Source organism: Carcharodon carcharias, chromosome 5 (assembly GCF_017639515.1).
Source record: "Carcharodon carcharias isolate sCarCar2 chromosome 5, sCarCar2.pri, whole genome shotgun sequence".
Classification (NCBI taxonomy): domain Eukaryota; kingdom Metazoa; phylum Chordata; class Chondrichthyes; order Lamniformes; family Lamnidae; genus Carcharodon; species Carcharodon carcharias.
The window spans coordinates 40320093-40345512 of record NC_054471.1 but is presented as its reverse complement, the minus strand read 5'-3'; the positions used below and the strand labels follow the sequence as shown (position 1 = coordinate 40345512).

Here is a 25420-nt window from a genome sequence, read left to right as displayed (position 1 = left end):
ACTTTTAAGGCCGAGTTGGACAGATTCTTGACTGACAAGGGAGTCAAACAGTGTAGGGCCACAAAAGTAGAGGCCACAATCAGGTCAACCATGATCTTGTCAAATGATGGAGCAGGCTTAAGGGGCTGAATGGCCTACTCCCGCTCCTAATTTGTATGTTCATGTGTACATAGCGCTGAAGGAATAAGTGAGACAGTAGCAACATGGGTACAAAATTGGCTGAGTGATAGGAAACAAAGGGCAGCGGTGAACGATTGTTTTTCAGATCCCCAGGGATCGGTGTTAGGACCCCTGATCTTCCTTGGTGTACAGGGCACAATTTCAAAATTTGCAAAATCACAGTTCACAGTACTTCCAAGTTTCATGAAGAGGATAGTGTACAACTTCAAAAAGTCATGGACAGTTTGGTTGAATGAGTGGACATGTGGCAGATTAAATTTAATGCAGAGAAGACTGAAGCGATTCATTTTAGTAGGAAGAATGCAGAGAGACAATATAAAAGGGTGCAATTTTAAACAGAGCAGCAGCAAAGGGATCTGGGTGTATATGTGCATAAATCATTGAAGGTGGCAGGGTAGGTTGAGAAAGTAGTTAATAGAGCATACAGCATCCTGGCCTTTATTGATAGAGGAAAAGAGTACTGAAACAAGGAAATTATGTTAAATTTGTAAAAGCACACTGGTTCGGTTTCAACCGGAGTATTGTGCCCAGTTCTGGACACCACACTTTAGGAAGGACAAGATCCAGATCTGAATTCCATCCAAATGTCACTCTGACTCGGTCTGCCTCAACAAGTGATCAACTCCGAGTAAGACTATGTTCACCTGGATTCTCAAGGCTGCATTCCAACACCAACTCACAGGCAGCACTTCAGCTATGCCAAGCAGAACACCGCTGCTCCAAAAGGGTACCTCTGCCCCAACAGCCCTCAAAACGGAGTCATCAACCTTCTGCCGCCTTTTCAGTTCTCCAGGACTTCACCTGAGCCCTCACTACTTGCAGCCTGTCAAGTGCAGCACTTTCACTGCTTGGATCCTCTTTCTTTGCTCCTCTCACCAGTGGTTTCTCTCCCCAGTGATTCCTCCCGGTGGCCTCCTCCTCCTGGTGGCTCCTTCTCTGGTCCCCTCTCTCTCTCCAGGACCTCTCCCTGTCCCATCCTGGAACTCCTCTGTCTTATAGCACCCTACTCCTGGGTCCTGTGATCAGGTTTTCACACCTTTTCTTTTGTTTCAGCAGGCACCCTGAGCACTTGTCCCCAGCCTGAAGATCTCACAATGCTGAACTACTCATGCGCAGCCCGCTCCGTAGACACACAGAAACTTCCGGTGCATGTCAGGACTTGTAGTTCCCAACATCCCCTCGGAAATCAATAATTTCTTATTTTTGACAAGCTGGAGCTGAAGACTCCACATGCTAGAACTGGATGGGGAAAAGTTTGATAGCTTTCGATAGCACCAATTCTTTCCAATGCAGCTCAGCATTAAGCACTAAAAACAATTTTGACAAGAGTTGACAATCCACCACTATATGAGGTATTGCTAATCTGCTAGAAGAACTAGGAAAAGGTGGAAGGGGGCTCAAGTAGAACATAAACGCCGGCATGGACTAGTTGGGCTGAGTGGCCTGTTTCTGTGCCGTATATTCTGTGTAATCTGTGTAAAAAACAGTGGGGGACCTGAAAGCACAGGGGGAGATAAAAATAGCAGCAGTAGCAGCACTCCAGGAACAGTGGGAGGCCCTACAGCACAGTGGAGATAAAAGGAGCGTCAGAGAGAGAACACTGCAAGAACAAAAAAAAAATCAAGGGGTGACATTACTGGACAGCAGTCATTTCAGAGAGTTGGAGGTGATTTCAGAGAGTGCAGGCACACAGGAACAAAGGGGCAGAGTGGAGTGAGCTTGAGCATTAGTGAGGAAGGTTAAAAAAAGTAGAAGTGGCATCAGCACAATGGAAGGTGCTGATTTGTGTGTAGCTGGTCAGGATTTTTTTTTTATATAAAAGTCTTTAATAAGTCTTCAGTTTATTTCAATTTAGTTAGTCTAATAAATTGAAGCATGCAGGACACCTTAGTCCTGTGGAATGCATATTTGTTTCCATGTGGGAACTCCAGGACCCTTCTCATGTCCTGGACAATCACATGCTGGAGAAATGGTGGTGTAGTGCTGTTGTCACTGAACTAGTAATCTAGAGGCCCAGGCTAATGCTCTGGGGATATAGGTTCAGCTGGTGGAAGGGCAATTAGGGATGGGCAATAAATGCTGGCCTAGTCAGCGATGCCCACATCCCATAACTTAATAAAAACGATCTGGAATACAAAGCTAATGTCAGTAATAGTACCATGAAACTATCAATTGTCGTAAAAATCCATCTGGTTCACAAATGTCCTTTGGGGAAAGAAATCTACCATTCTTACCTGGTCTGGCCTACATGTGACTCCAGATCCACAGTTGACTCTTAACTGCCCTCTGAAATGGCCTAGCAAGCCACTCAGTTCAATTAAAGCTGGGCAACAAATGCTGGCCTTGCCAGCCACGCCCACATTCCATGAAAGAATTAAAATAAAATATATGCAGGATGTGTCTTCAGCTGGAGCAGATCGAGCTCTGAATTTTGAAGTTTGAGTAGCAGTTGGAAAACAGGAATAGGTGACCGACACGCAGTCAAGGAGGACCAGGCAGAATGCAGGAGTCCCTGGACTGTATCCCACTCTCCAATGGTATTCTGTTCCGAATACCAGTGGAAGTGATGGTTCCTCTGCAGAATGCAGCCAGAGCCACGGCACCATGGGTTGCTCAGTTGTAAAGGAGTAGCCAGGAGGAAGATTGGGAAAGCAGCAATGATAAGGGAATCAACAGTTAGGGAAACAGGCAAGCATTTCTGCACCTCAGACATAAATCTAGTATGTTCTGTTGCCTCCCTGGTGCCAGGGTCACTGAGCAGCTGCAGAGCACTCTCATGAGGGATACTGGTACCAACGACATAGGTAGAAAGAGGGATGAGGTCCTGCCATCAGATTTTAGAGAGCCAAGAAGAAAACTAGCAAGCAGCACCTCAAAGGTAGTAATCTTCAGATTACTCCTCGTGCCACGTTCTACAAGAAACAAGAGGACAGGGCAGAGGAATGTGTGGCTGGAGAGATGATGCGGGAGGGAAGGCCTTAGATTCCTTGGTCATTGTGAGCAGTTCTGGGAGAGGTGGGGCATGTACAGGCTGAATGGGCTGCACCTTAACCAAAACACAGAGCCAATGTCCCCTTGGGATGTTTTGCTAGTGCTGGGGAGAGTTAAAACTAACATGGCAGAAGGATAGGAATCAGAATGTAGCATTAGTGCACTTTGTTTCTCCTTTCTAAAGATTGGGAGAGACAGATAGCATTAGAGTAAGAAATAGTACAGTATTAGGTGGGGTCAGAGTGAGAGGGATGCAGTATGGTATTAAATTACAGTACAGTTATGTAAACACACAAAGTGTGGTAAATAAGATTGGTGAGCTGCAGGTGCATAATAAGAACATAAGAAAAAGCAGCAGAAGACCATACAACCCATCAAACCTGCTCGACCATTCAAAATTATTACCACATGAGAACATGAAGTTTTGGTGGCACAGAGACCTGGTGCAAAAAAAGGGCAGGTATGAAATATTCCTGGATACAAGGTGTTCTGAAAAATAGAGAAGGAAAGAAAGAAGGAAGGATAGCAGTATTGTCAGGTTGATAATACAAGTGAAAACCAGATTAGCAAATTAAGTAACTGGCCTAATCTGGTTCTGTTACTGCCAGATAGGAGATTCATCTGAATTTCAGTTTTTTAAATAAGAGTGGTTAAATGCACTGTCAGAGTGCAACTGGTACAGAGTAGAATTACTGCAAGTTTGGTGAGAAGGGAGTTCAATGAGGAGGGGAAGGAGGTGCTCTTTTCTTTTTCTTTCTCTATCTTTCTCAGCCTGAAGGGGACCAGGAGTTGGAAAAGCTGCACGTGAGGGCTGAGTTTTGAAAACATCCAAGAATTACATCACAGGAGGAACACAAGTTCATTGGTTGGTGAGAAACAGCTGTTAGGGAGGGTCTTCATATAGCTGAAAATTAGAAAAACACATTCTTTTTAAAAGGAGCTGCTTAGATTTCAGTAAGAATCACAAGCAATAGAGAAGTAAAAGTAAGTCAAAGCCAGGTAAAACAATGTAGTATAAGTAAACAAAAGTAAAATAAAGTTAACATAAGGGAAGTAAATTGAAGCCATGGCAGGACACTTCAGTCATGTGGAATGCATGTCTTGTAATATGTGGGAAGCCATGAATATTACTGGTGCCCTAGACAACCACATGTGCAGGAAGTGTCACCAGCTGCAGAACCTTGGGCCCCAGGTTTCAGAGCTCGAGCAGCAGCTGGAGTCACTGTGGTGCATCCATGAAGCTGAAAGCTACATGAATAGCACATTCAGAGAGGTGGTCACACCACAGCTTAGGAGCCTGAAGGCAGAAAGGGAATGGGTGACCACCAGGCGTTCCAAGAGAACTAGACGAATAGTGCAAGGGTTCCCTGGTGTCCTGCTCACCAATTGATTTTCCATTTTGGATACTAGTGAGGGCGTTGGTACCTCGGAGGAATACAGTCAGAGCCAGGTTTGTGGCACCACAGACAGCTCTGCTGTACAGGAGGGAAGGAAGGAGAGAAGAGCAGAAATGATAGGGGATTTGTTAGTTAGGGGAACAGGCAGGCCTTTCTGTGGCCATAGGCATGACTCCAGGATGGTGTGTTGCCTCCCTGGTACCAGGGTCAAGGGTGTCATAGAACATCTGCTAGTCATCCTTCAGCCAGAGGTTGTGGTCTACATTGGTACCAATGACTTAAGTAGGAAAGGGGCCGAGATCCTGAAAGCAGATTTCAGGGAGCTCGGAAGGAGAGTGAAAAGCAGGACCTCTAAAGCAGTAATCTCAGGATTACTCCCAGTCCCACGTGCAAGTATAGAAACAGGAGAATTGAGCGATTGAATACGTGGCTGGAAAGCTGGTGTAGGAGGCAGGGCATCAGATTTCTAAAGCATTGGGACTGGTTCTGGGGAAGGTGGGATCTGTACAAGCTGGATGGTCTACATCTAAACAGGACTGGGATGAATATCCACATAGGGAGATTTACTAATGCTGTTGGGGAGCAGGTTTAGACTAGATTGGCAGGGGGCTGGGAACCTGAGGGCAAATTCAGAGCAAGGAACAGGAGATGCAGCATTAGTGAATGACTCTGAAAGACAGAAGCATAGGTTTAAAAGTGAACAGCACAGGAATTTAGCAGTGTTAAAAGGTGTAAATGTAAATGCAAACAGTATAGCCAATAAAGCCGATGAGCTGATGACACAGATAGACACATGGCAGCATGATATTATTACTATAATGGAATAATGGTGGGAGTTAGAAGAGCAAATATGTAGGCAAATTTCTGGGTGCAATAACAATAGAGCATTAATCATTGGGGACTTCAACTACCCTAATATCAATTGGGATACAAACAGTGTGAGGGGCACAGGGAGCACAAAATTCTTGAACTGCATTCAAGAGAACTTTTTCAGCCAGCGCAAAACAAGAGAGGGGGCACAATTGTAGATTTAGTCTTAGAAAATGAAGCTAGACAAGTGGGTGGAGTAGCAGTGGGGGACCATTTTGGAGATAGTGACTATAATACAGTTAGATTTAGCATTATTATGGAAAAGGACAAATATAGGACAGGGATAAAATTTCTAAAGTGGGGGAAGCTAAATTTTACAAAGCTGAGAGGTGAATTGGATACAGTCAGTAGAAGGGAAAATAGTGTCAAGTCAGTGCGAGGCATTCAAAAGCGGGATTCTATGGGCACAGTTTAGACATGTCCCCACAAAGAAAAAGGGTGATACTGCCACATCTAGAGCCCCCAGAAGCCTACAGGGTAAGATAAAGCAGAAAAAGAAAGCACATGACAGTTACAAGAAAGCCTAAAGGAGTATAGAAAGTACAGGGGTGAAGTAAAAATGGAAATTAGGAAAGCAAAGAGAGGATACAAAAACATTGGCAGGTAAAATCAAAAAAAAACCCGAGGGTGTTTTACCAGTACATTAAGAGAAAAGGAATAACAGAAAAGGGTAGAGGCAATCAGAGATGTACATGGTAACTTGTGCGTTGATGCTGAAGATGTGGGCAGGGTTTTCAATGAGTGCTTTGCCTCTGTCTTCACTAAGGAGAAGCATAATGCAGACAATCTTGTTGAAGAGGAGGAGTGTGAAACATTAGATACAATAAGCATAATGAGAAGGGAAGTACCAGAGGAACTGACATCCTTGAAGGTGGATGAATCACCAGGGCCAGATGGGTTTCATCCCAGGCTGTTGAAGAAAGCCAGGGAGGAAATAGCGGATGCTCTAAGGATCATTTTCCAATCATTACTAGATACAGGCAAGGTACCTCAGGAATGGAAGTCTGCAAACGTTGTATTAATATTTAGAAAGAGTATGAGAGTCCAGAAAATTATAGACCAATCAGTCTGACTTCAGTGGTGGACAAATTATTGGAATCAATTCTGAGAGACAGGATAAACTGTCATTTAGAAAGGTACTGATAGATCAGGGATAGTCAGCATGGTTTTGTTAGGGAAATTTTTGAGGAAGTAACAAGGAGGATTGATGAGGGTAGCGCAGTGGATGTTGTCTACATGGTTTTTGGGTAAGGCATTTGACAAGGTCCTACATGGCAGACTGGTCAAAAAAGTGAGATCCCATGGGAAGGTGGTGGGTTGGATCCAAAATTGGCTCAGCGGCAGGAAACAGCGTAACGGTCGATGATATTTTTGCGAATGGATAGCGGTTTCAAGTGGTGTTCCACAGGGCTCAGTGTTGGGGCCCTTGCTGTTTGTTGTATATATTAATGATTTGAACTTAAATGTGGGAAGCATGATTGGGAAATTTGCAAACAACACAAAAATTGGCCATGTAGTTGATAGTGAAGGAGCTACTTGTTGTCTCCAGAATTATATCAATGGTTTGGCTAAGTGGGCAGGAAAGTAGCAAATGGAATTCAATCAGAAAAGTGTGAGGTAATGCATTTGGGGAGAGCAAACAAAGCAAGGGAGTATTCAATAAACAGGAGAATATGAGAGGGGTTGAGGAAGTGAGAGACCTTGGAGTGCATGTCCACAGGTCCTTGAAGGTGGCAGGACAGATGGATAAGGTGGTAAAGAAAACATATGGAATGCTTTCCTTTATTGGGTGAGGTATTGAATACAAAAGCATGGTTGCAGTGATGGAACTGTATAAAACCCTGTTAGGCCACAGCTTGAATTTTGTGTACAGTTCTGGTCACCACATTACTGGACGATATAATTGCTCTGGAGAGAGAACAGAGGAGATTTACAAGAATGTTGCCAGGGCTTGAATATTGCAGCTATGGGGAAAGATTGGATAGGCTAGGGTTGTTTTCCTTAAAACAGAGGAGACTGAAGGGTGACTTAATTGAGGTGTACAAAATTATGAAGGGCCTAGATAAGGTGGATAGGAAAGACCTGTTTCCTCTAGCTGAAAGATCAATTACGAGGGGGCATAGATTTAAGGCCATTGGTAGAAGGATTAGAGGGGACATAAGGAAAAACCTTTTCACCAAGAGGATAGTGGACTTCTGGAATTCACTGCCTAAATTAGTGGTTGAGGTTGAAATGCTTAACTCATTTAAAAGGTACCTGGATCTGCATCTGAAGTGCTGTAACCTACAAGTGCTGGGAAATGGGATTAAAAATGAGCAGCTAGTTTTTTTTCTCTTTTTTGGTCGGTGCACACACGATGGGCTGAATGGCCTCTTTCTGTGCTGTAACTTTTCTATGGTTCTAACCAGGCGGGCTACATAAAGTTCAGAGAGGCAGTGAAAAAGAAAACGAGACACAGTGGGAGAGCGTGAGAAGGGATGGCAATTAACAAAAGGGAAATCAGAAGTCGTCCACTGGCATATAAATAGTGAAAAGGTAATAAGAATGGGGATGGCTGGGTTACTAATTGTGTATTTTTCATCTGTCTTTACCAAGATGCTGCTTAAGCTACTAAAGAGTTGGTAATTGAGATATTGAATGGATCAAAAATTGATAAAGAGGAGGTATTACGAAGGCTGGCTGTACTTAAATGTGATAGGTCACCAGGGCCAGATGGGATGCATCCGAGGAGAAGAACTATATAGGGTGCAGTTCTGAAAGGGTGCAGGACATAGAGATTTGGCATATATATACACAAATTTTGAAGCTAACAGGGCAGGTTGAGAAAGTGGTTAAAAAGGCATATTGGATACAGAGCTTTATACATAGAGGCATAGAGTATAAAAGCAAGGAAGTTGTGATGAATCTTTATAAAGTTATAGTTTAACCTCAATTGGAGTACTGTATCCAATTCTGGGCACAAGAGTTTAGGGAGGGTGTGAAGGCTTTAGAGAGACTGCAGAAAAGGTTTATAATTCCAGGATGAGAGACTTCTGTTACGTGGAGAGATTGAAGAAATTCGATTGTTCTCCTTAGAGGAGATAAAGATGATATTTGTCAGAGGTATTCGAAATCATGAAAGGTCTAGACAGAATAGGTACAGAGAAATTGTTCCCACTGGCAGAAGGGTTGAAAACCAGAGAACACAGAAGAGATGAATGGCAAAAGAATCGGTGGCAGCATGAGGAACATCTTTTTACACCGCAAGCGGTTGGGATCCAGAATGCACTGTTTGAGAGTGTGGTGGAGACAGATTCAATTCAGGCTTTCAAAAAAGAATTGGATAAGCACCTGAAGAGCAAAAATTTTCAGGGCCTCGAGCAAAGGATGGGTGAATGGGCCTAGATGAGAACCCTTACAGAGTCAGCATGGACACTATGGGCCAAATCCTTCTGTGCTGTAACCATACTGTGGCTCACCAAAAGCTCCCTATCCACCACATGGCACTTCAAACTTTAGCAACTGTAACACACTAAGGGGTTTCTGGATAGGAGTGCGCAGGGCAATAACTGTCCCATCACCACTTCCCAATTTGGCTGGAATCTCCCAGGCACTCTAGACCTACAGCACCCTGTGCAGGCTGCCAACACAGCAGATAACAGGGTCTGAACATGCCTCCCTCAATAGAAAACATCTTGGGAATGTCAATAAAATGAGAAATCCAACAACCAAAACATGAAAAGAAATCATATCCTGCTGACATCAGAATAACACATGACAGCAAAAAAAAAAGGAACACCACAGGAGATAGTCAATCCCAGGATATTTGTATGATAAAACAGATAAGCCATAGAAAAACCAGCTTGAAAAGAAAGACAATTGCAAATAAAGGGCACCTGAAACAAGTACCTTAGGATACCCTAATTTACAGGTTTCATTGCATTATCAAAATAAATTCAAGAATATGAATATAACAAAGCATTGAATGCTAAAAGATTATTCAACTCATCAAATCCAATCCTCTACAAGCTATGTGGAACCTATTCTAATCTGAAATTTCAATCAATTTAAAACAGACTGAAGGGTTGACCAAACTTCAAACTTAGGATTTGCCCCACTGACTCTAGAAACTTATTCATCCAGGGAATTGTGAGGATGTGAAATTCACTTCCAGAGTTCACGATTGGAGCAAAAATGTCAACATTGAAGACCAGATTGGATATGTGGACGAGGAAAAGGGTTAAAGGTATATGGTGACAGGTTGGGTAAATGAGATTAGAACTGTTTGTGTGCTTGGAGAGTATATGGGCCATATGGCCAGTTTCCATGTTGTATCTTCTATATACTTCTCAATAACATTCCATATGGTCATGGCATATAAAATGAATGATAGACAAAATACACTTTACTCACGCCACTATGTGTTTTGTCCCAGTGAAGGTCCTTAAAGGATAACTTGGACTGAGTTAACTTAGGCTGCAAATAATAACTCATGTGGAATTCATTTCCTGTGAAGGGAAAAAGCAAAATTAGACCATGATTATTTGAACAGTAGTAGGGGTAACCAGGGATACAGTCAGCCTATAAGACAACAGATTCAAAATACTATAGAAAACAAAAATAAACTGATGGAGAAATCAGCAAATAAATGGCACAACTCTTCTTGTAGCTGGCTCAAGAGCAGTTATGAACTGAGAGTAGGTCACCCACAGTCAGCCAACAACTTATATTTCTATAGCAATTTCAACAAAATGAAATGTCCCAAGGCACTTCACAGGTGCATTATGAAACAAAATATGAAATAAAGCCACATAGGGAGATATTATCTCAGATGACCAAAGGTTTAGTCAAAGTGGCAGGTTTTAAGGAGTGTCTTAGGAGGAAAGCAAGATAGAGAGGCAGAGAGTTGAAGAGACGGATTCCGGAGCTTGGGGCCAAGGCTATTGAAAGCACCAGTGGTGAACTAATTAAAAATTGGGGATGTGCAAGAGGCCCAGAATTAGAGCAATGCAGGGAGGGTTGTGGGGCTAGAGGAGATTACAGAGATAGGGAGGGGATAGGTTACTGAGGAATTTTTAAAACAGGATGAGAATTTAAAAATCAAGACTTTGCTTGACCGTGGACCAAATGTAGGTCAGTAAGCACAGGGGTGATGGACTTGGTGCAAGTTGGAACATGGGCAGCAGAGTTTTGGCTTACTTCAAGAATACAGATGATAGAATGTAGGAGACCAACCAGGAGTGCACTGGAATGGCCAAGTATAGAATTATAAAGGCATGAATAAGAGTATCAGCAGATGACAGAGGCAGGTGCAAAGTCGGACAATGTTACGGAGGTGGAAATGGGCGGTTCTAGTCATGGCACAAATACGTGGTCAAAATCCCATCTCAAATATGACACCAACGTTGCAAACACTCTGGTTTAGACTCAAAGGGCAGAATTTTGCCTTGATGGGCGGGCGGGTCTCGCTGCCATTTTAAGTGGGTGGGCCAATTAAGGCCCACCCAGCAGGCTGCCCGACAGGAAGCGCTATGCGCTTCCTGTGAGGTGGGTAGGGATTCCCCAACTGTCAGAGCGTGCTCTTTTGCGCATGTGCGTGTAAGAGCGCACATCTCCCTGAGACTAAATGCTGCCTCAGGGAGAACGCTGACAGTGTTTGAAACTTTAAAAATAGAAAAATAAAAACATTAACATGTCCCCCTCATGTGACAATGTCACACGAGATGGGACATGTTAATAAATATCACAAAAACTTTATTAAACTTTTTAAAAACGGACATGAAACCTCATCCCGCCGGTGGATGGGGTTTCATGTTTTTTCAGAAGCCCGCCAGGGCTCCTGGCCTGCCTGCCAACCTTAAGGTTGGATGGGCAGGTCCTTTAATTGTTTTAATTTTCCTGTCAATGGCCTCAATTGGCCATTAGCAGGTCGGCAGGCAGACAGCTGATTTTGCTGTCCACCCACCTTCCTGAATATTTAAATGAGGCGGGATGACGTCGGGGGCTTCCCCCGACGTCATCCCACGTCAGTTGCACATCAGCGAGCTGGCCCCACCCCCAACTCACTGACGGAAAAATTCTGCCCAAAGGTTCCAGGAGAGGAATGCAGTTGGATGTTAACGAATGGCGTTCGATGAGGGGTCTTAAAACAATAGCTTCAATATTCCCAATATTTAAATGGAGGAAATTTCTGCTCGTCCAGTATTGATGTCAGATAAGCAGTCTGATAATTTGGCCAGATTGGAGGAATTGAGAGAGGTGGTGGTGAGGTAGAGTTGGGTGTGGATAGCATAGATGTAAAAACTAATGCTGTGCTTTCAGATGATGTCACCATGGGGCAGCATGCAGATGAGAAATAGGAAGGGGTGCAGTAGATCCTCATGGGACACCAGACATACTGGTGCGGGAACAGGGAGATATTCTGGCTAAGATTAGATAGACAAGAACGGAATCAGGCAAGAGCAGTCCTACCGAGCTGGATGTCAGGGTTGAGGAGTTGGAGGAGGATGGTGTGGTCAATTGTATCAAAGACTGTAGAAAGGTCAAGAAGGACAAGGAAGGAGAGTTTACCTTTGTCACAGTCACATAGGATGTCATTTTTGAATTTAATGAAGACACTTCAGTAATGTGGCAGGGGCGGGAACTTAATTGGAGGGATTCAAACATGAAGTTCCCGAATGGCAAGATAATTGGGGGGAAATTCTCCAAGAAAATATAGAACTCTCCAGTTTGGGATAGAATCTGCCATTATTTTGCGAAAATCTGAACAGTGATCACACTGAATAGTGGAGTTTTAGAAACCTAGCAGCTTTGCTCTCGACAAAGCCCAAAATCCTTCTCACCACTGCTGAAATCCTTATCCATAAACTGTGATTCCTAGGGCAGAATTTTCACCTCAGCAGGCGGGCGCATGCCCAATCCGCTACAGCATGAAATAATGCGCAATGACATCGGGCGAGTGTCCCAATATCGACACACAGTCACATAATAGTTCGGTTGGCAGGCACACGCGGGAATTGGCAGCATGCCCGCTGACAATTAGAAGGCCTATTAAGGCCATTAAAGTATTAATTAACTTAAATTTTTCGCTGCCTGTCCAACCTTACAGCCTTTGCACTTTTTAGGAAACCTCATCCATGGCGGGATGAGGTTTCCAACAGCAAATAAAAAATTTTACATCTCATTCATAACATGTCCCTGCTTATGTGACAGAGGCAGCTTTTCCAGCACGCACCCACGCGACATTCCCCGCTTGCCCTCCTCCCACCTCCACCCCCACATAGGCAGCGCTGAGTGCTACAGCACATGTTCACGCTAGGCGGGCCTTAATTGATCCGCCTAGCATGAAATCATGGTCCGGCCCCAATCATGAGTAGTGGTCAGCTTCCCGACCGCCCCCGCCAAGCCTGCCTGAGAAGGGCAAAATTCTGCCCCTAGTTTCAACTGCTCCATTGGCCTCTTTGCCTGTCTCCCATCCTCTACTCTCCATAAGTTCTAACTTACCAAAAATGTGTGTTCAGTCCTGCAATAAGTTCCACTTGCTCATGGCTCCCACTCAACCAACAAATTTAAAATATTTGCTGACTCCTTCAAACCTCTGCAGAGCATGGTTGCAGCAAGAAAAATTTTGGCTGCCAACTACTATCTCAAACCCTCTTCTGAAAATGTCAGGTTGGATTAAGTTTGGCTGTGATGCCTTCCAATAACTACAAACAGTAATTCTATGCTTGAACTCCAAATATGGTTACTTGCAAAATGGGACTAGAAAGCTACTGACGTTTTTAGTACCTAAGCAAAGGTCAGTGCTTTCAAAGGCGGAGGGAAAAATTGGAAACAAAAGCACTAAACTAAATAAGAATTTTTTTAAAAATTCTTTCATGAGATGTGGGTGTCGCTGACAAGGCTAGTATTTGTTGCCCATCCCTAATTGCCCTTGAACTGACCTTGCTAGGTCATTTCAGAGGACAGTTAAGAGTCAAATACATTGCTGTGGGTCTGGAGTCACATGTAGGCCAGACCAGGTTAGGGATGGCAGATTTCCTTCCCTAAAGGACATTGGTGACCCAGATGGGTTTTTACAACAATCGATGATAGTTTCACGGTCACCATTACAGAGACTAGCTTTATATTCCAGATTTATTAACTGAATTCCAATTCCACCAGCTACCATGGTGGAATTTGAACCCATGTCCCCAGAGCATTAGTCTGGACCTCTGGATTACCACCACATCACCATCTCTCCTCCTTTAAAATTGGTGTTACGTCAGTTGAAATGTCAAAAAATTGGTGCATCAGAAAATCTCAATTTTATTTATAGTTGCAAACCCACTTCTTCACCCAGCAGAAAATGCACATAACCAATCAGGACTCTGAAAATGCTATTTTCTAACTAGCCATTGTGAGGTGCACCATTTTGGTCAATGAGGACACCTCTAATTTTTCGCTATTCCAGAGCAGAATTGTGTCATAGACTCAACATCTCCAACAATACAGACCAGATCAGGAACTCATCGTGAAGTAAAATTACAGTTGCAAACTAATGTCTGGTCCACATACACGCACATATGTACACTATAATTTTCTTTCTTTATTTTGTCATGGGATGTGGTGTAGCTGGGAAGGCCAGCATTTGTTGAACTGTGTGGCTTGCTAGGTCATTTCAGAGGGCAAAAATAAAAACAAAAAAACTGCGGATGCTGGAAATCCAAAACAAAAACAGAATTACCTGGAAAAACTCAGCAGGTCTGGCAGCATCGGCGGAGAAGAAAAGAGTTGACGTTCGGTCATGAGGACTCGAAACGTCAACTCATTTCAGAGGGCAGTTGAGTCAACCACATTACTTTGGATCTGGAATCACATGTAGGCCAGACCAGATAGAATGGCAAATTTCCTTTCCTAAAGAACATGAGTGAGCCAAATGGGTTTTTACAACAATTGATGATAGTTTCATGGTCACTATTACTGAGGCTAGATTTAAATTCTAGATTGAGAGTAGCTTTCAATTTCAGGTTTTATTAATTGAATTCTAATTCCACCAGCTGCCGTGGTGTGATTTGAACCCATGTCCCCAGAGCATTAGCCTGGGCCTTTGGATCATTAATCCAGTGACAATACTATCGTGCCACCATCTCTACAGCATAATCTAAATACATGGATTACATTTAATACCACACAAGATTACAAGCTAATTTTTCATACCGTCAGCTAACAGCTGTGCAAGTGTTGATGCTCTGAATCCTTCTGGAATGCTCCCCATTGCCTTTAGTATTTCTGTGGCACTAATCTGAAAATCCAAGTAAAAGATTCCAGATTAAAGGTGTTCAATACAAATTGAAGTAGATATTAGTTAAATGAGGCATTAGAACTAACTGTTCTTCCTTGAACGTAGCTAAAGGATCTATTACATCCATATGAACATGAATTTAGGGCCTGTGTTAACATCTCAACTGAACGATGCAAGTTCCAACGTTACAACATTCCTGAATATTACAACAACTAGTGTTTATATAGAATTGTTAATATAGTCAAAATGTCCCAAGGCACTTCTCAGGAGCACTCTCAAACACTAATCTAATTTATGGGCTCAAGTGAAAATACTCTAGTCAATTAAGTTCTTCAAATTATCTAATAATACAATTTTTTAAGCAATAAGGCTATGAAATTTGCATAGCATCGCTTCGAGCAGTGCTAAACAGATGTATGTACTGAGTTGAAGTACAGGAAGCACTACTGGCTGCTGCTTACGTGGCGTGAAGCAACTGGAATGGCACCCGCTGCTTGAGCCTGAAGAGGTTAAGGAGTGAGAATGGACCAATGTAACTCGAGTACTAAAATTGCTCAATAAATGAGCAGGGAACACCTTCCTTATTCAATCCTGACAAGTGTTCTGGGATTATTTAAAGGGTCACTCACTCATTGCAGCTGAGATGCTTTTGACCTACTTGTGGTCAGGCAAAGTTGGCGGAAGCACTGTGGTGAGTTGCGGAAGAGTTTGAAGGGTTGCTGCTCTGTCAATGTGCAGTTGGTACATGACCACGCCAAGACATTAATCTCGATGAATTCCCACCATCCTGACAGCACCCATGGCGCTTTCATCCTGCAGCAGTCATAAATTCTCACCGTCTTCAGGCCCCCAAGACTAACAACAAGATGGCTGCTCAGGGACAAGGGATACCCTCTACACACATGGCTCATGACCCCACTTTGCTATCCCATGACAAGACCAGAGGGCCTTCAACAAGAAAATTGGGAGGGGCTGGGACTGGGGGCAGGAATCCCAGAATTGGGTCCCATCGCTATTTTTAAATGGCTCTGGACTCCTTATGACTTTGTGAAAATCCAGCCCTATATTTCAGTAATTATAAGGGTAATTTTGAGTGACTCCCTCCATGCAAAAGTCTTCTTGATTGGCAGGAATGAAGGCCACAGAATCAGCCCTAAAGTGTGCAGCTGTATCTCCAACTCGTGCTCCAGTTTAACAATGCTCCAAGCCAACCGCCAGCCTCACAAAATTAGCCCTTTTAAATCAGGTATTTCTATAAAAAGTGCCTCAAATAAACCATAATGAACTTGTTTGTTTTCTTTCATATTATTTTGGTCTCTCCTCTTACAGCCCTTTAGTTTAAGTGTTCATTTTGTTGATTGCAGAATTTAAACTGTATATTTAGTTTTAGTTAAAAGCAAAATACTGCAGATGCTGGAAATCAAACAAAAACAAAAATTGCTGGAAAAACTCAGCAGGTTTGACAGCATCTGTGGAGAGAAAGACAGAGTTAACATTTTGAGTCCATATGACTCTTCAGAGCAAAGAGAAATAAAAAGGTGACAAAATTCACCACATTTTTACTTCTCTTTAGTTCTGAAGAGTCATATGGACTCGAACCGTTAACTCTGTCTTTCTCTCCACAGATGCTGTCAGACCTGCTGAGTTTTTTCCAGCAATTTTTGTTTTTATTTAGTTTTAGTGTTCCTTTAGCTCCCTCTGCTGCATGAAGTTGCCACACCAACAATCAAATGACAAAGCAAAGAATGGCTCTTGAAATCCACTGTCTATCGAGGCTTATATGCAAGAGAATGTCTACTTGGATGAGGTGCTAAAAAGGAATTTGATCACATTCCAGGAAGAAAAGAAGCAAAAAGGAGAAAAAAGGAATAATATTTCAATAGAAAACGAGGTATCAAGAGTTAGTGTTCCACAAAAGAAGTCAATCCTAATCCCAATCCTTTGCTCTTTTTCCATTTTATATTTTTCCTTTTCAAATGTCAAAATCTCTTTTTAAATATCTCCATCTCAATATCCACTCGTGATAAAGATTTTCCTCTTCTAATAATCCACTGTGTGAATAAATTGTTTCCAACTTTCTTTATTGTCTTGATAATATCCTTAATTTAAGAGCTCTCCACGACTAGTTCCCATTGTTAACTCATTCAAGTTACCAGCTAGCAGAGGAAAAGTTGGTATCAGATTGTAAAGCAGAAGGGAATAATTTGAATGCCCTATGAAGAAGTTTATATTATTTTGTGAGAAAAGGCTAAGTTTAGAGCACACCCCAAAAGCTGTGCATCCCTGTTCTTAATCATCCCACAGTTGGTGACCATGCCTTCAACTCCCTAGGCCCTATGCTCTGCAGTTCCCACCCTAAAGTTCTCTACCTTTCTACATCTTCCTTTTTCCTTAAGACCTCCTTTAAAAACCTACCTCTATGACGAAGCTTATGGCCACCTGCTCTAATGGCACCTTATTTGATTTGATGATTGATTTTACTTTATAATTTTCCTGTGCCTTTGGGTGTTTCGTTGAGTGGAATCGGCCTAGATTTGTTCTAAGTGCGGTAGCAGGCAGGTAATCAATGGGCAGTGTCTTTAAGTCAGCGAGCGGGGGGGGGGCCGCTCACCAACACGTAAAATGATGCGGGATGACGCCAGGCGGAACTCCCAATGTCACCCTGTGTCATTTCCATTTTCAGGTAGGCAGGGGCGCAGCTGAATCAGCTGTGCACCCACCAACCTGTCAACAGTCCATTGAGGCCATTTAAAAAGTCATTGACCTTAGAGTAGCGGGCAGGCCGGGAGCCTTGGCGGGCTTGAGAAAAAGCATGGAAACTCATCCACAGGTGAGATGAGGTTTCATGAGGGTTTTAAAATATTTAATTTAAAAAGGTATGAATTAAAGTGATAGACATGTCACAACTCATGTGACAGTGTCACATGAGGGGACGTCAGGGGAATTTCTCACACATTTGTCTTAAAAGTTTTAATCCTGAGCCGATCTCCCTCAGGCAGCACTTAGCCTCAGGGAGATGAATGCGCTGTTTCAGGCGCATGCGCAAAAGAGCGCACTCACAACTGAGGGAATCCCCCCCTCATCCGCACAGGGAGCACATAGCACTTCCTGGAGGACATCATGCTGGGCAGGCCTTAATTGGCCTGCACCTATAAAATGGCAGAGCACCCCCAATTGGTGGCGCCAATCAGAGGCGCACCTGCCCGCGCCCGCTCTTGCACTCCCCCCCACCGCCCCTCCAAAGGGGGGAAAATTCTTCCCAATCTTTTACCTGCTAGCCGCAATGGCGAGTTTTCATGCCGTATCGTCCCAAACCTGCAGCATTACTTATGCATTCCCGGGGAACACACCGTTTCCATGATGGGCAGGCTCTCATTCGCTTGCCACGCTATCACTTCAGCACTTCATCACACAGGGCGCCATATTTGAAGTCCAGCTACACATGTGCACACATCTCTGTGCTTCCAGCCCACAACAGCTGCAGGGTAGATGTAAATGAAAGGCAAAAAGACTGCAGGCCCCAGGCTTAGAGATGCGTCACTTGAACGTCTTTTTGATGCCGTACAGGCCCACCACACTATTCTCTACACCCACTCTGGCTGCAAGATAGGCAGCGGTGTAACAACTAGGCTTGGGAAGCGATGTCAGCTGTGGTCACCACCAACGGCCTTCAAAAGAGGGCAGCAACCCAGTGCCGCAAGAGGATGAATGGTCTCTTCTGTTCTGCCAGGGTAAGTTACTCTCCTCGCACTCTCAACTCACACAATCATAAACCCCATCACATATTCACAGGGATCTCACTCATTGCCAATTCAAGGGACATCACCATTCACTCTCTCATACACACTTTCACTGTCCTCATTCCACCCATGGGACCACTCACCACCGACATAGGCCAGGCATACTTATCATCTGGCCTGGCAGGCTTACACGCTCTCCATCTCTATTCATGCAGGACAAGCTGGCACACAAGAACAGTGAGAGGTCACAGACTGGTGGAAGAATAAAGGTCCTCACGGACTTTGAAAACAGAACCACCCAGCTGGGCGACGACAACCTGGACTAGTCCTGTGCTGACGGTGAGGTCGGCGGTGATCTACCAAGTGAGGGTCCAGTAGTGCAACATCCATCAACAACCATTCTGTGGGCGATGTGTCCTGTTTCACAGGTCACTGCCATGCACTAATCATTTCCCCTTGCTTCTGCAAGCAGATCTGGGAAACAGCCAATGGGGTCCATGACCCAGAGCCTCCAATCAAGCCCCAAAGAAACCTCTGAAGAGGAATCTGAAGACACCCTTCTTGAAGTCCCGTCACAGTCCTCACCCACACCCTCCACTAGTGCAGAGACACACATCTCAGTGGGACCTAGCTTTAGAATAGCCTCGGGATCACAATCTGATGAACATATCGCACTCTCTGATCCACAGCAGGCTGCAGCAGAGACTTCCCTGGTGTCCGGCACTCAGTGGACTCCTGGAGGCCAGAAATTTCCTGAGCGTGAGTCAGATGATGAGCCTCTGGACTTGGTCACGTCACAGTTGCTGGAGCTCAACAGCAAGTTCGGGAACATCAGGAACAGATGTCCACTGAACTCCTCAGATTGCAAGGCACGATGGAGGAGTCCTTCAGGCTGAGGTGACAGCACCGACGTGCCAATGCACCGAAGTCAACACTGGTAGGATGGCGGCCAGCACGAAGGCCTTGGTCCAGGTTGTTGCTCCTGCACTGCTGCATGGGCTCAACTTCATCACTGATGCCTTAAATGGCCTCCATCAGTGTGTACGCTAGAGGGGTGCAGGGCAGCTCTACCTCACTCTAGCTACCCCTTCTCCAGGAGTCAGCCTGGGGCCCATGGGCACCCAGAGGGAGAAGGATCAGCAGGTGTTCCCATCCCCCCCGCCCCGGGAGATCCATTCAGGTGACTCCGGCAGTGTCCAACCCATCCGAGTCCCCTCTTCATGTGACCTCGGCAGCTCCATAGGCCGAGGAGGGTGCCACTGCCAGACAGCAGGACCCCAAAAGCATGCTGGGGCTCTCCAGTCTCAGCCCTCCAAAGAGCGTCCACTGAGGTTATCACAGACGGTGTAGCGGTCAGCAGGCTGCCTTCCACTTCCACTATGGATGTCCGGGGAGCACAAAGATGGGGCGCCATGGTTATGAAAGTTAAGAAGAATTAGTTCCACAGCCTGGCACAGGTGTTAATCACTTGTACAAACTGTTCACTATTGTCAAAAAACTCCCAAGAATGTCTCTCTGCCTATGGCTCCTTGTTCTGATGAGCCATGTTCGTGCCAGTCAGATGTGAATCCTTTCTGCAAAAGATAAAGGCAGGTGTCTCAGTCCAGGGCCTCTTTCCTGCGCTCTGTGCAGCCTTCAGATCAAGGTGATGGTCCGCTCTCGCACTCCTTGGACACATTACTGATGCCTGCACTTCAACGGTGCTTGTCATTGCTGCCAGAATGTAGTGGGCAGGCGTCACAGAGTTCCTTCATTCTCTTTGTGTGCTCTCAGCAGCTTTAAGGTGGGGCTGGCCCACATCTCTTCAGCATCTGTGACCACTGAAGGGCTCAGGTGCTGAAGACGGACAAAGGATCAGGTGTTTCTAAAGTTTCATGGCTGTGTCTCTATATGACAAGACCCTGATCACAGAACGCAAGCGAGCTACCCTCGATCAGACAGGAGTCAGACATACTCAGAGGCTACGTGAAGATCTATGGAGTATCCTCACTGCATGTTGTCATCACACTCCTGCAATCCATCGACTATTAGGGCCTCCACTGTGTCTCTACGACAGGAGCATTATCACAGAGGGTATGCGCGTTGCCATAAGTCAGACTGGAGTCAAACATTCACAGATACAATGTGAGGATCTATGGTGCCTCCTCACTGCATGTTGTCATCATCCTCCACAAATCTAGCATAGCTAGATTTGGATGTCCGGGGAGCAAATCTAGCTATGAGGACCTCCCGAGCACGCCTGCTGATTTGCTTTCGGGGAAAATAAGAAGGATCAACTGCTTGGGTAAAGAAGACAACAGTTCCTGAAGCTTCAGATCCAGTCCAAAGCATAGAGTGAATGGAAGTTGCTCTCAAGTCACTCTATGTTCTGAAATCGACTGACTGCAAATTTTCCTTGAAATCCACCTGAAAAATAGTGCAAGAGTCATTGATTGGTGCGCAGTCCAGTGCTTCCCTTGAACCACTGACTTTTAGGTGTCTTCCTGTGAACCACTGACTTTTAGGTGTCTTCCTTTGAACCACTGGCTTTTAGGTGTGTGTGTGCATGCATGCATGTGTTTAGAAAGAGCAATGATGATACTTCCCTATTTCATACTGTATGTTAATAAGCTTTGCCTTCCCACTTGACAAATCTAGTTTTTTTTATAAACTAATAATTTTGTTTATTATTGAAGAAACCTGGGCAATGAGTGGTCATTCTGAGATTAATAGGTAAAGCACCTATCTGGGCACATAGCTAGCTGGAGAAATCAATTAAAAATATGTTGTGACCCGTGGAGTAGTGGAACTAGAGACAGACAGTGCATTCTTCCCATCTCAGTCGCAGCAATACACAAATGAGCTATAATTACAAGTATTCTCGAAAAGCAGTGGAGTGCCTACACCTGTTTGGTTGGTGAAATATTTGTCCAAAAATAAAAAGAAATTGACAACAAAAAAAAAACAAATTACTCTTGTGCACAATCCACTAAAGAGTACACCTACTCACCCTTTCAGAAGAGATAATAGAAATAATTAATCTTAAAACACGCTTACCTCTGAAACAACTTTTTTGACAGCGATCCTGTGTAATTGTGACTTTTCACTGTAGAAATAGTTAATTATAATTCAGTAAATATCTATATTAACACAAAATATAAACCTGATTTAATAACTGGCAAAATAACTAGAGATGAGATGAGAATTCTTTTCCACACATTAAATTATGAACTGGAAATCAGATTGCCCAAAAAATGATGGAACCAGATTCAATAGTAACATTCAAATGGAATTAGGCATACAGTTGAAAAGGAAACATTTACAAGTCTATGAGAAAAGAGCAGTGTAGCTGGACTAATCTCCTAGTTCTTTCACATGCACAAATGACTGATTGGCACTCATCGGTGCTGGAAACTGATTACAGCAGTAAACTGAGTGATAAATGCAGAATACTTGTACATCCCTGGGGAGAACATCACCAAACTCAACTAACCCACACAATGGTTGAAACGGGTCAGTGGAGGAGATAAAGGGGAAGATATAGATGGGATGGTCAGATGGGCAGATAAATGGCAGATGGAATTTAACCCTGAAAAGTGTGAGGTGATACACTTTGGAAGGAGTAATTTGACAAGGAAGTATTCAATGAATGGCATGACACTAGGAAGTTCTGAGGAACAAAGGGACCTTGGCGTGTGTGTCCATAGATCTCTGAAGGCGGAGGGGCATGTTAGTGGGGTGGTGAAAAAGGCATATGGGACACTTGCCTTTATCAATTGAGGCATAGATTACAAAAGTAGGGAGGTCATGTTGGAGTTGTATAGAACCTTGGTGAGGCCACAGCTGGAGTACTGTCTGCAGTTCTGGTTGCCACATTATAGGAAGGATGTGATTGCACTGGAGGGCGTGCAGAGGAGATTCGCCAGGATGTTGCCTGGGATGAAACATTTAAATTATGAAGAGAAGTTGGATAGACTTGGGTTGTTTTCGTTGGAACAGAGAAGACTGAGTGGCGACCTCATTGAGGTGTACTAGATTATGAGGGGCATGGACAGGGTGGATAGGGAGCAGCTGTTCCCCTTAGTTGAAGAGTCAGTCACGAGGAGACACAAGTTCAAGATGAAGGGCAGGAGGTTTAGGGGGGGATGTGAGGAAAAATTTTTACCCAGAGGGTGGTGACGGTCTGGAATGCGCTGCCTGGGAGGGTGGTGGAAGCGGGTTGCCTCACATCCTTTAAAAAGTACCTGGATGTGCACTTGGCACGTCATAATATCCAAGGCTATGGGCCAAATGCTGGTAAATGGAATTAGGTAGGTAGGTCAGGTGTTTCTCACCTGTCGGTGCAGACTCGGGCCGAAGGGCCTCTTCTGCACTGTGATTCTGTGAAAATGGAAAATGTAGACTTAACAATTTCCACTCATCGCCAGTTTTTCCTGGAGTCTTCCGCTGATTGGCCAAGTCACCCACCTGAACCAGGTAGGAGCCTCATTATTCTATGCAAATCAGGATCCCATTTTGTACATAGGTCCCAATGCCATTTTTAACCTCCAGTAGTCAGGGCATGAGGCATGGACACAGCATTCCATGAAGCTTGGCAGTACATCAGAAGAGACCCAAGAAAGTAAGTGCTAAGATTATTTTTGTGGAGCCAGGAGAAGCAGGGCTGTGCCTCTGGGCTCCACAAGAAATATGTGGGCCACTGCTATCCAGGGCTCCCCACCCCTGTGATCACAACTCTCGCCCACCAAACCCCATCCTACCTTTTTCCTGGCCCAGTGGCTTCTGAGCCCCTAACATTGTGCTGGTATTGGTTGGAGCCAGAGAGCTGCGTTGAGACATCTGTTTGTGAGGTCCAGCTCCCAAAGTGGATCTGGGCTCCCAATGACATAATGGGCAATTGATCAGTCCATTCCACCTATAGTTCCACCCAATAGTTAAGCGCTACTCCTACATTTTTAGTCAGAGTCAGTACGAGTGCTCGTGCTGAATCTTTCAGGTAAATACAACAACAGATACACTGAAGTTGTGTGCAAGGGAACTGGCAGTAACTATGTAAGGGTAAACAAAAAGGGTGATAGCCTGCTCCTGGCCAAAAACATTGCAATGTTATTATATAATTTATTGTTAAGAAATCTGATTCTGCTCTTAATCCTTCAGAGTGAGGGTGGACTTCCCTATAAAACAATGAGCTCAATAGGAGCTCCAGAACACAGTAAAGCCCCAACACAACCTTTCCGAGTAAGACTAGGAAAAGACCACAAGCCCACTTCTCTTTTTTCCCTCAGCATGGAACTCCCTACTGGTTGGTGACATGTTTAAGTGATCAAAAAAGTTATGCTTACTGGCATATTACAATGGAACTCTAATTACTGCAAAAGGGGGAATAAGCAAGAACCTTGTATTTAGCCTGACACAATTTAGCTTCAGCCAGGTCTACCTGCATTGTGATTTTACATTAACCAAGTTCCCAGGAGATACAGATGAAGACCCAGCTCTTTCCATTTAAAAAATGTGAACAGCATTTATTTTTAGTGGGTTGATTTAGAAATGCTTATGCATGGTCAAGAGTTTCCACATGTGTCAAACACCAAAACAAAATTAGGTAGTATTCCTGTAAGTGTCAATAGCCTGCCTCCTAATGATCGCCCAGTGTTGAATTTAATTATTAGATCTGCAAGGAAAGTAAATTCTACTAAATATTGGACACCCATATAACAGCCACCTATCTTGCAAGATGAAGAAACTAAGGACAATGAGAAATCAATTAAAACTTATTTTGCAGTCCAATTTCTGAAGTCCAATGAAATTTCTTGTAATTGAGAATGCAGTTAATGGAAGTGAAGATAATACCATGTATATGGTGCAAAAGACAAAATTCCCTGTATGTGCAATTTTATGTGTACATGTGTAGAATACACACACTAACTAATTTGTTCTCTTCCTGTCCTTGAAACTGAAAGATGTATGAACTATGGCATGAATGTGATAAGATTTGAAAGACTTGTGTATACATTTAGAAGGAGCAGTTATTATTGACTGTTATTACATTTACATGTTACAATTGCCAATATTGTGATTATTTCATCAACAAGCTGCCAATTAAGCACAAGCAATAAACTGCCGCTATTTGAAATGAAACACATTCCTTTTCAAAAAGTCTGATCCAAAATTCACATCTGGGGATTCCAAACTGCATCTGGATTTCTCCTATGTGTTTGTGCCCATAGCATTGCTAGAATACAGTAAGTTAAAGGATTAACACTGGCCAGGAAGTCACCAATCTCCATTCTGGTAGACTTTGAAATTGTACGAACAGGACAATTTTTATCTGTATCACACAACCATTTATACCAAATTAAAGGACACAGTTACTGAAATGAGGGAGACAAGAACTTAATGGAACTACGTATCCATTGGATGGTATAAAATCCCACAGTAGTTAGCATGTTAATATTAAACACCATTTGATCATAGGACTGGAAAATCTATGCAATTCATCTGGCTGGTCCCAAAGATTAATGCCTCTCAAACGCCCACCACCTCAAATATCCATCCAATTTTCCCATAAATTTTTGCCACATTATCTGCCTCCCACACCCATCCTGCAAGTTCACTATCCTTTTAAATTTCCTCTGAACTCTCTTTTAGCTTAGATCCATATATCCTGGTTCTAAAATTTGGGGCAATCTTGAACAATATTTATTTCCTTGTGAATCATAAAGAAGCACTTCACAGCCAAATAAAATGCTTTATAAGCTAATGCCACAGGCATCAACTTTGAATCTGGTATCAATTAGTTGCCCTTTTTCATACTGCCTCCAATGCTGGGATATCCTTGCTATGGTACGGCAGAGAGATTAATACACAATACACCAGGTGTGGCTGTGCCAGTGCCTTTTCCAAATTCATCACCACCTCCTGACATACATCCCAAGATGCCAATTTTCCTTATGACTCTTCAACAGTCATACAGACTCGAAACGTTAACTGTGTTCCTCTCC

General features: G+C 43.8%; 1 protein-coding gene across 3 annotated transcripts in view; it reads right to left on the bottom strand.

Moving 5' to 3' along the window:
- The window catches only part of nphp1 (nephronophthisis 1), a 172054-nt gene that overhangs the window by 106869 nt on the left and 39765 nt on the right, over positions 1-25420 (bottom strand). For all 3 annotated transcript variants that reach the window (XM_041188671.1, XM_041188674.1, XM_041188672.1), the window contains exons 8-10: positions 21477-21525; positions 14616-14700; positions 9831-9925 (exon numbers count right to left, since the gene is read on the bottom strand). In XM_041188671.1, the coding sequence (XP_041044605.1) occupies positions 9831-9925; positions 14616-14700; positions 21477-21525 (229 nt within the window). The remainder of the gene's footprint in view (positions 1-9830; positions 9926-14615; positions 14701-21476; positions 21526-25420) is intronic.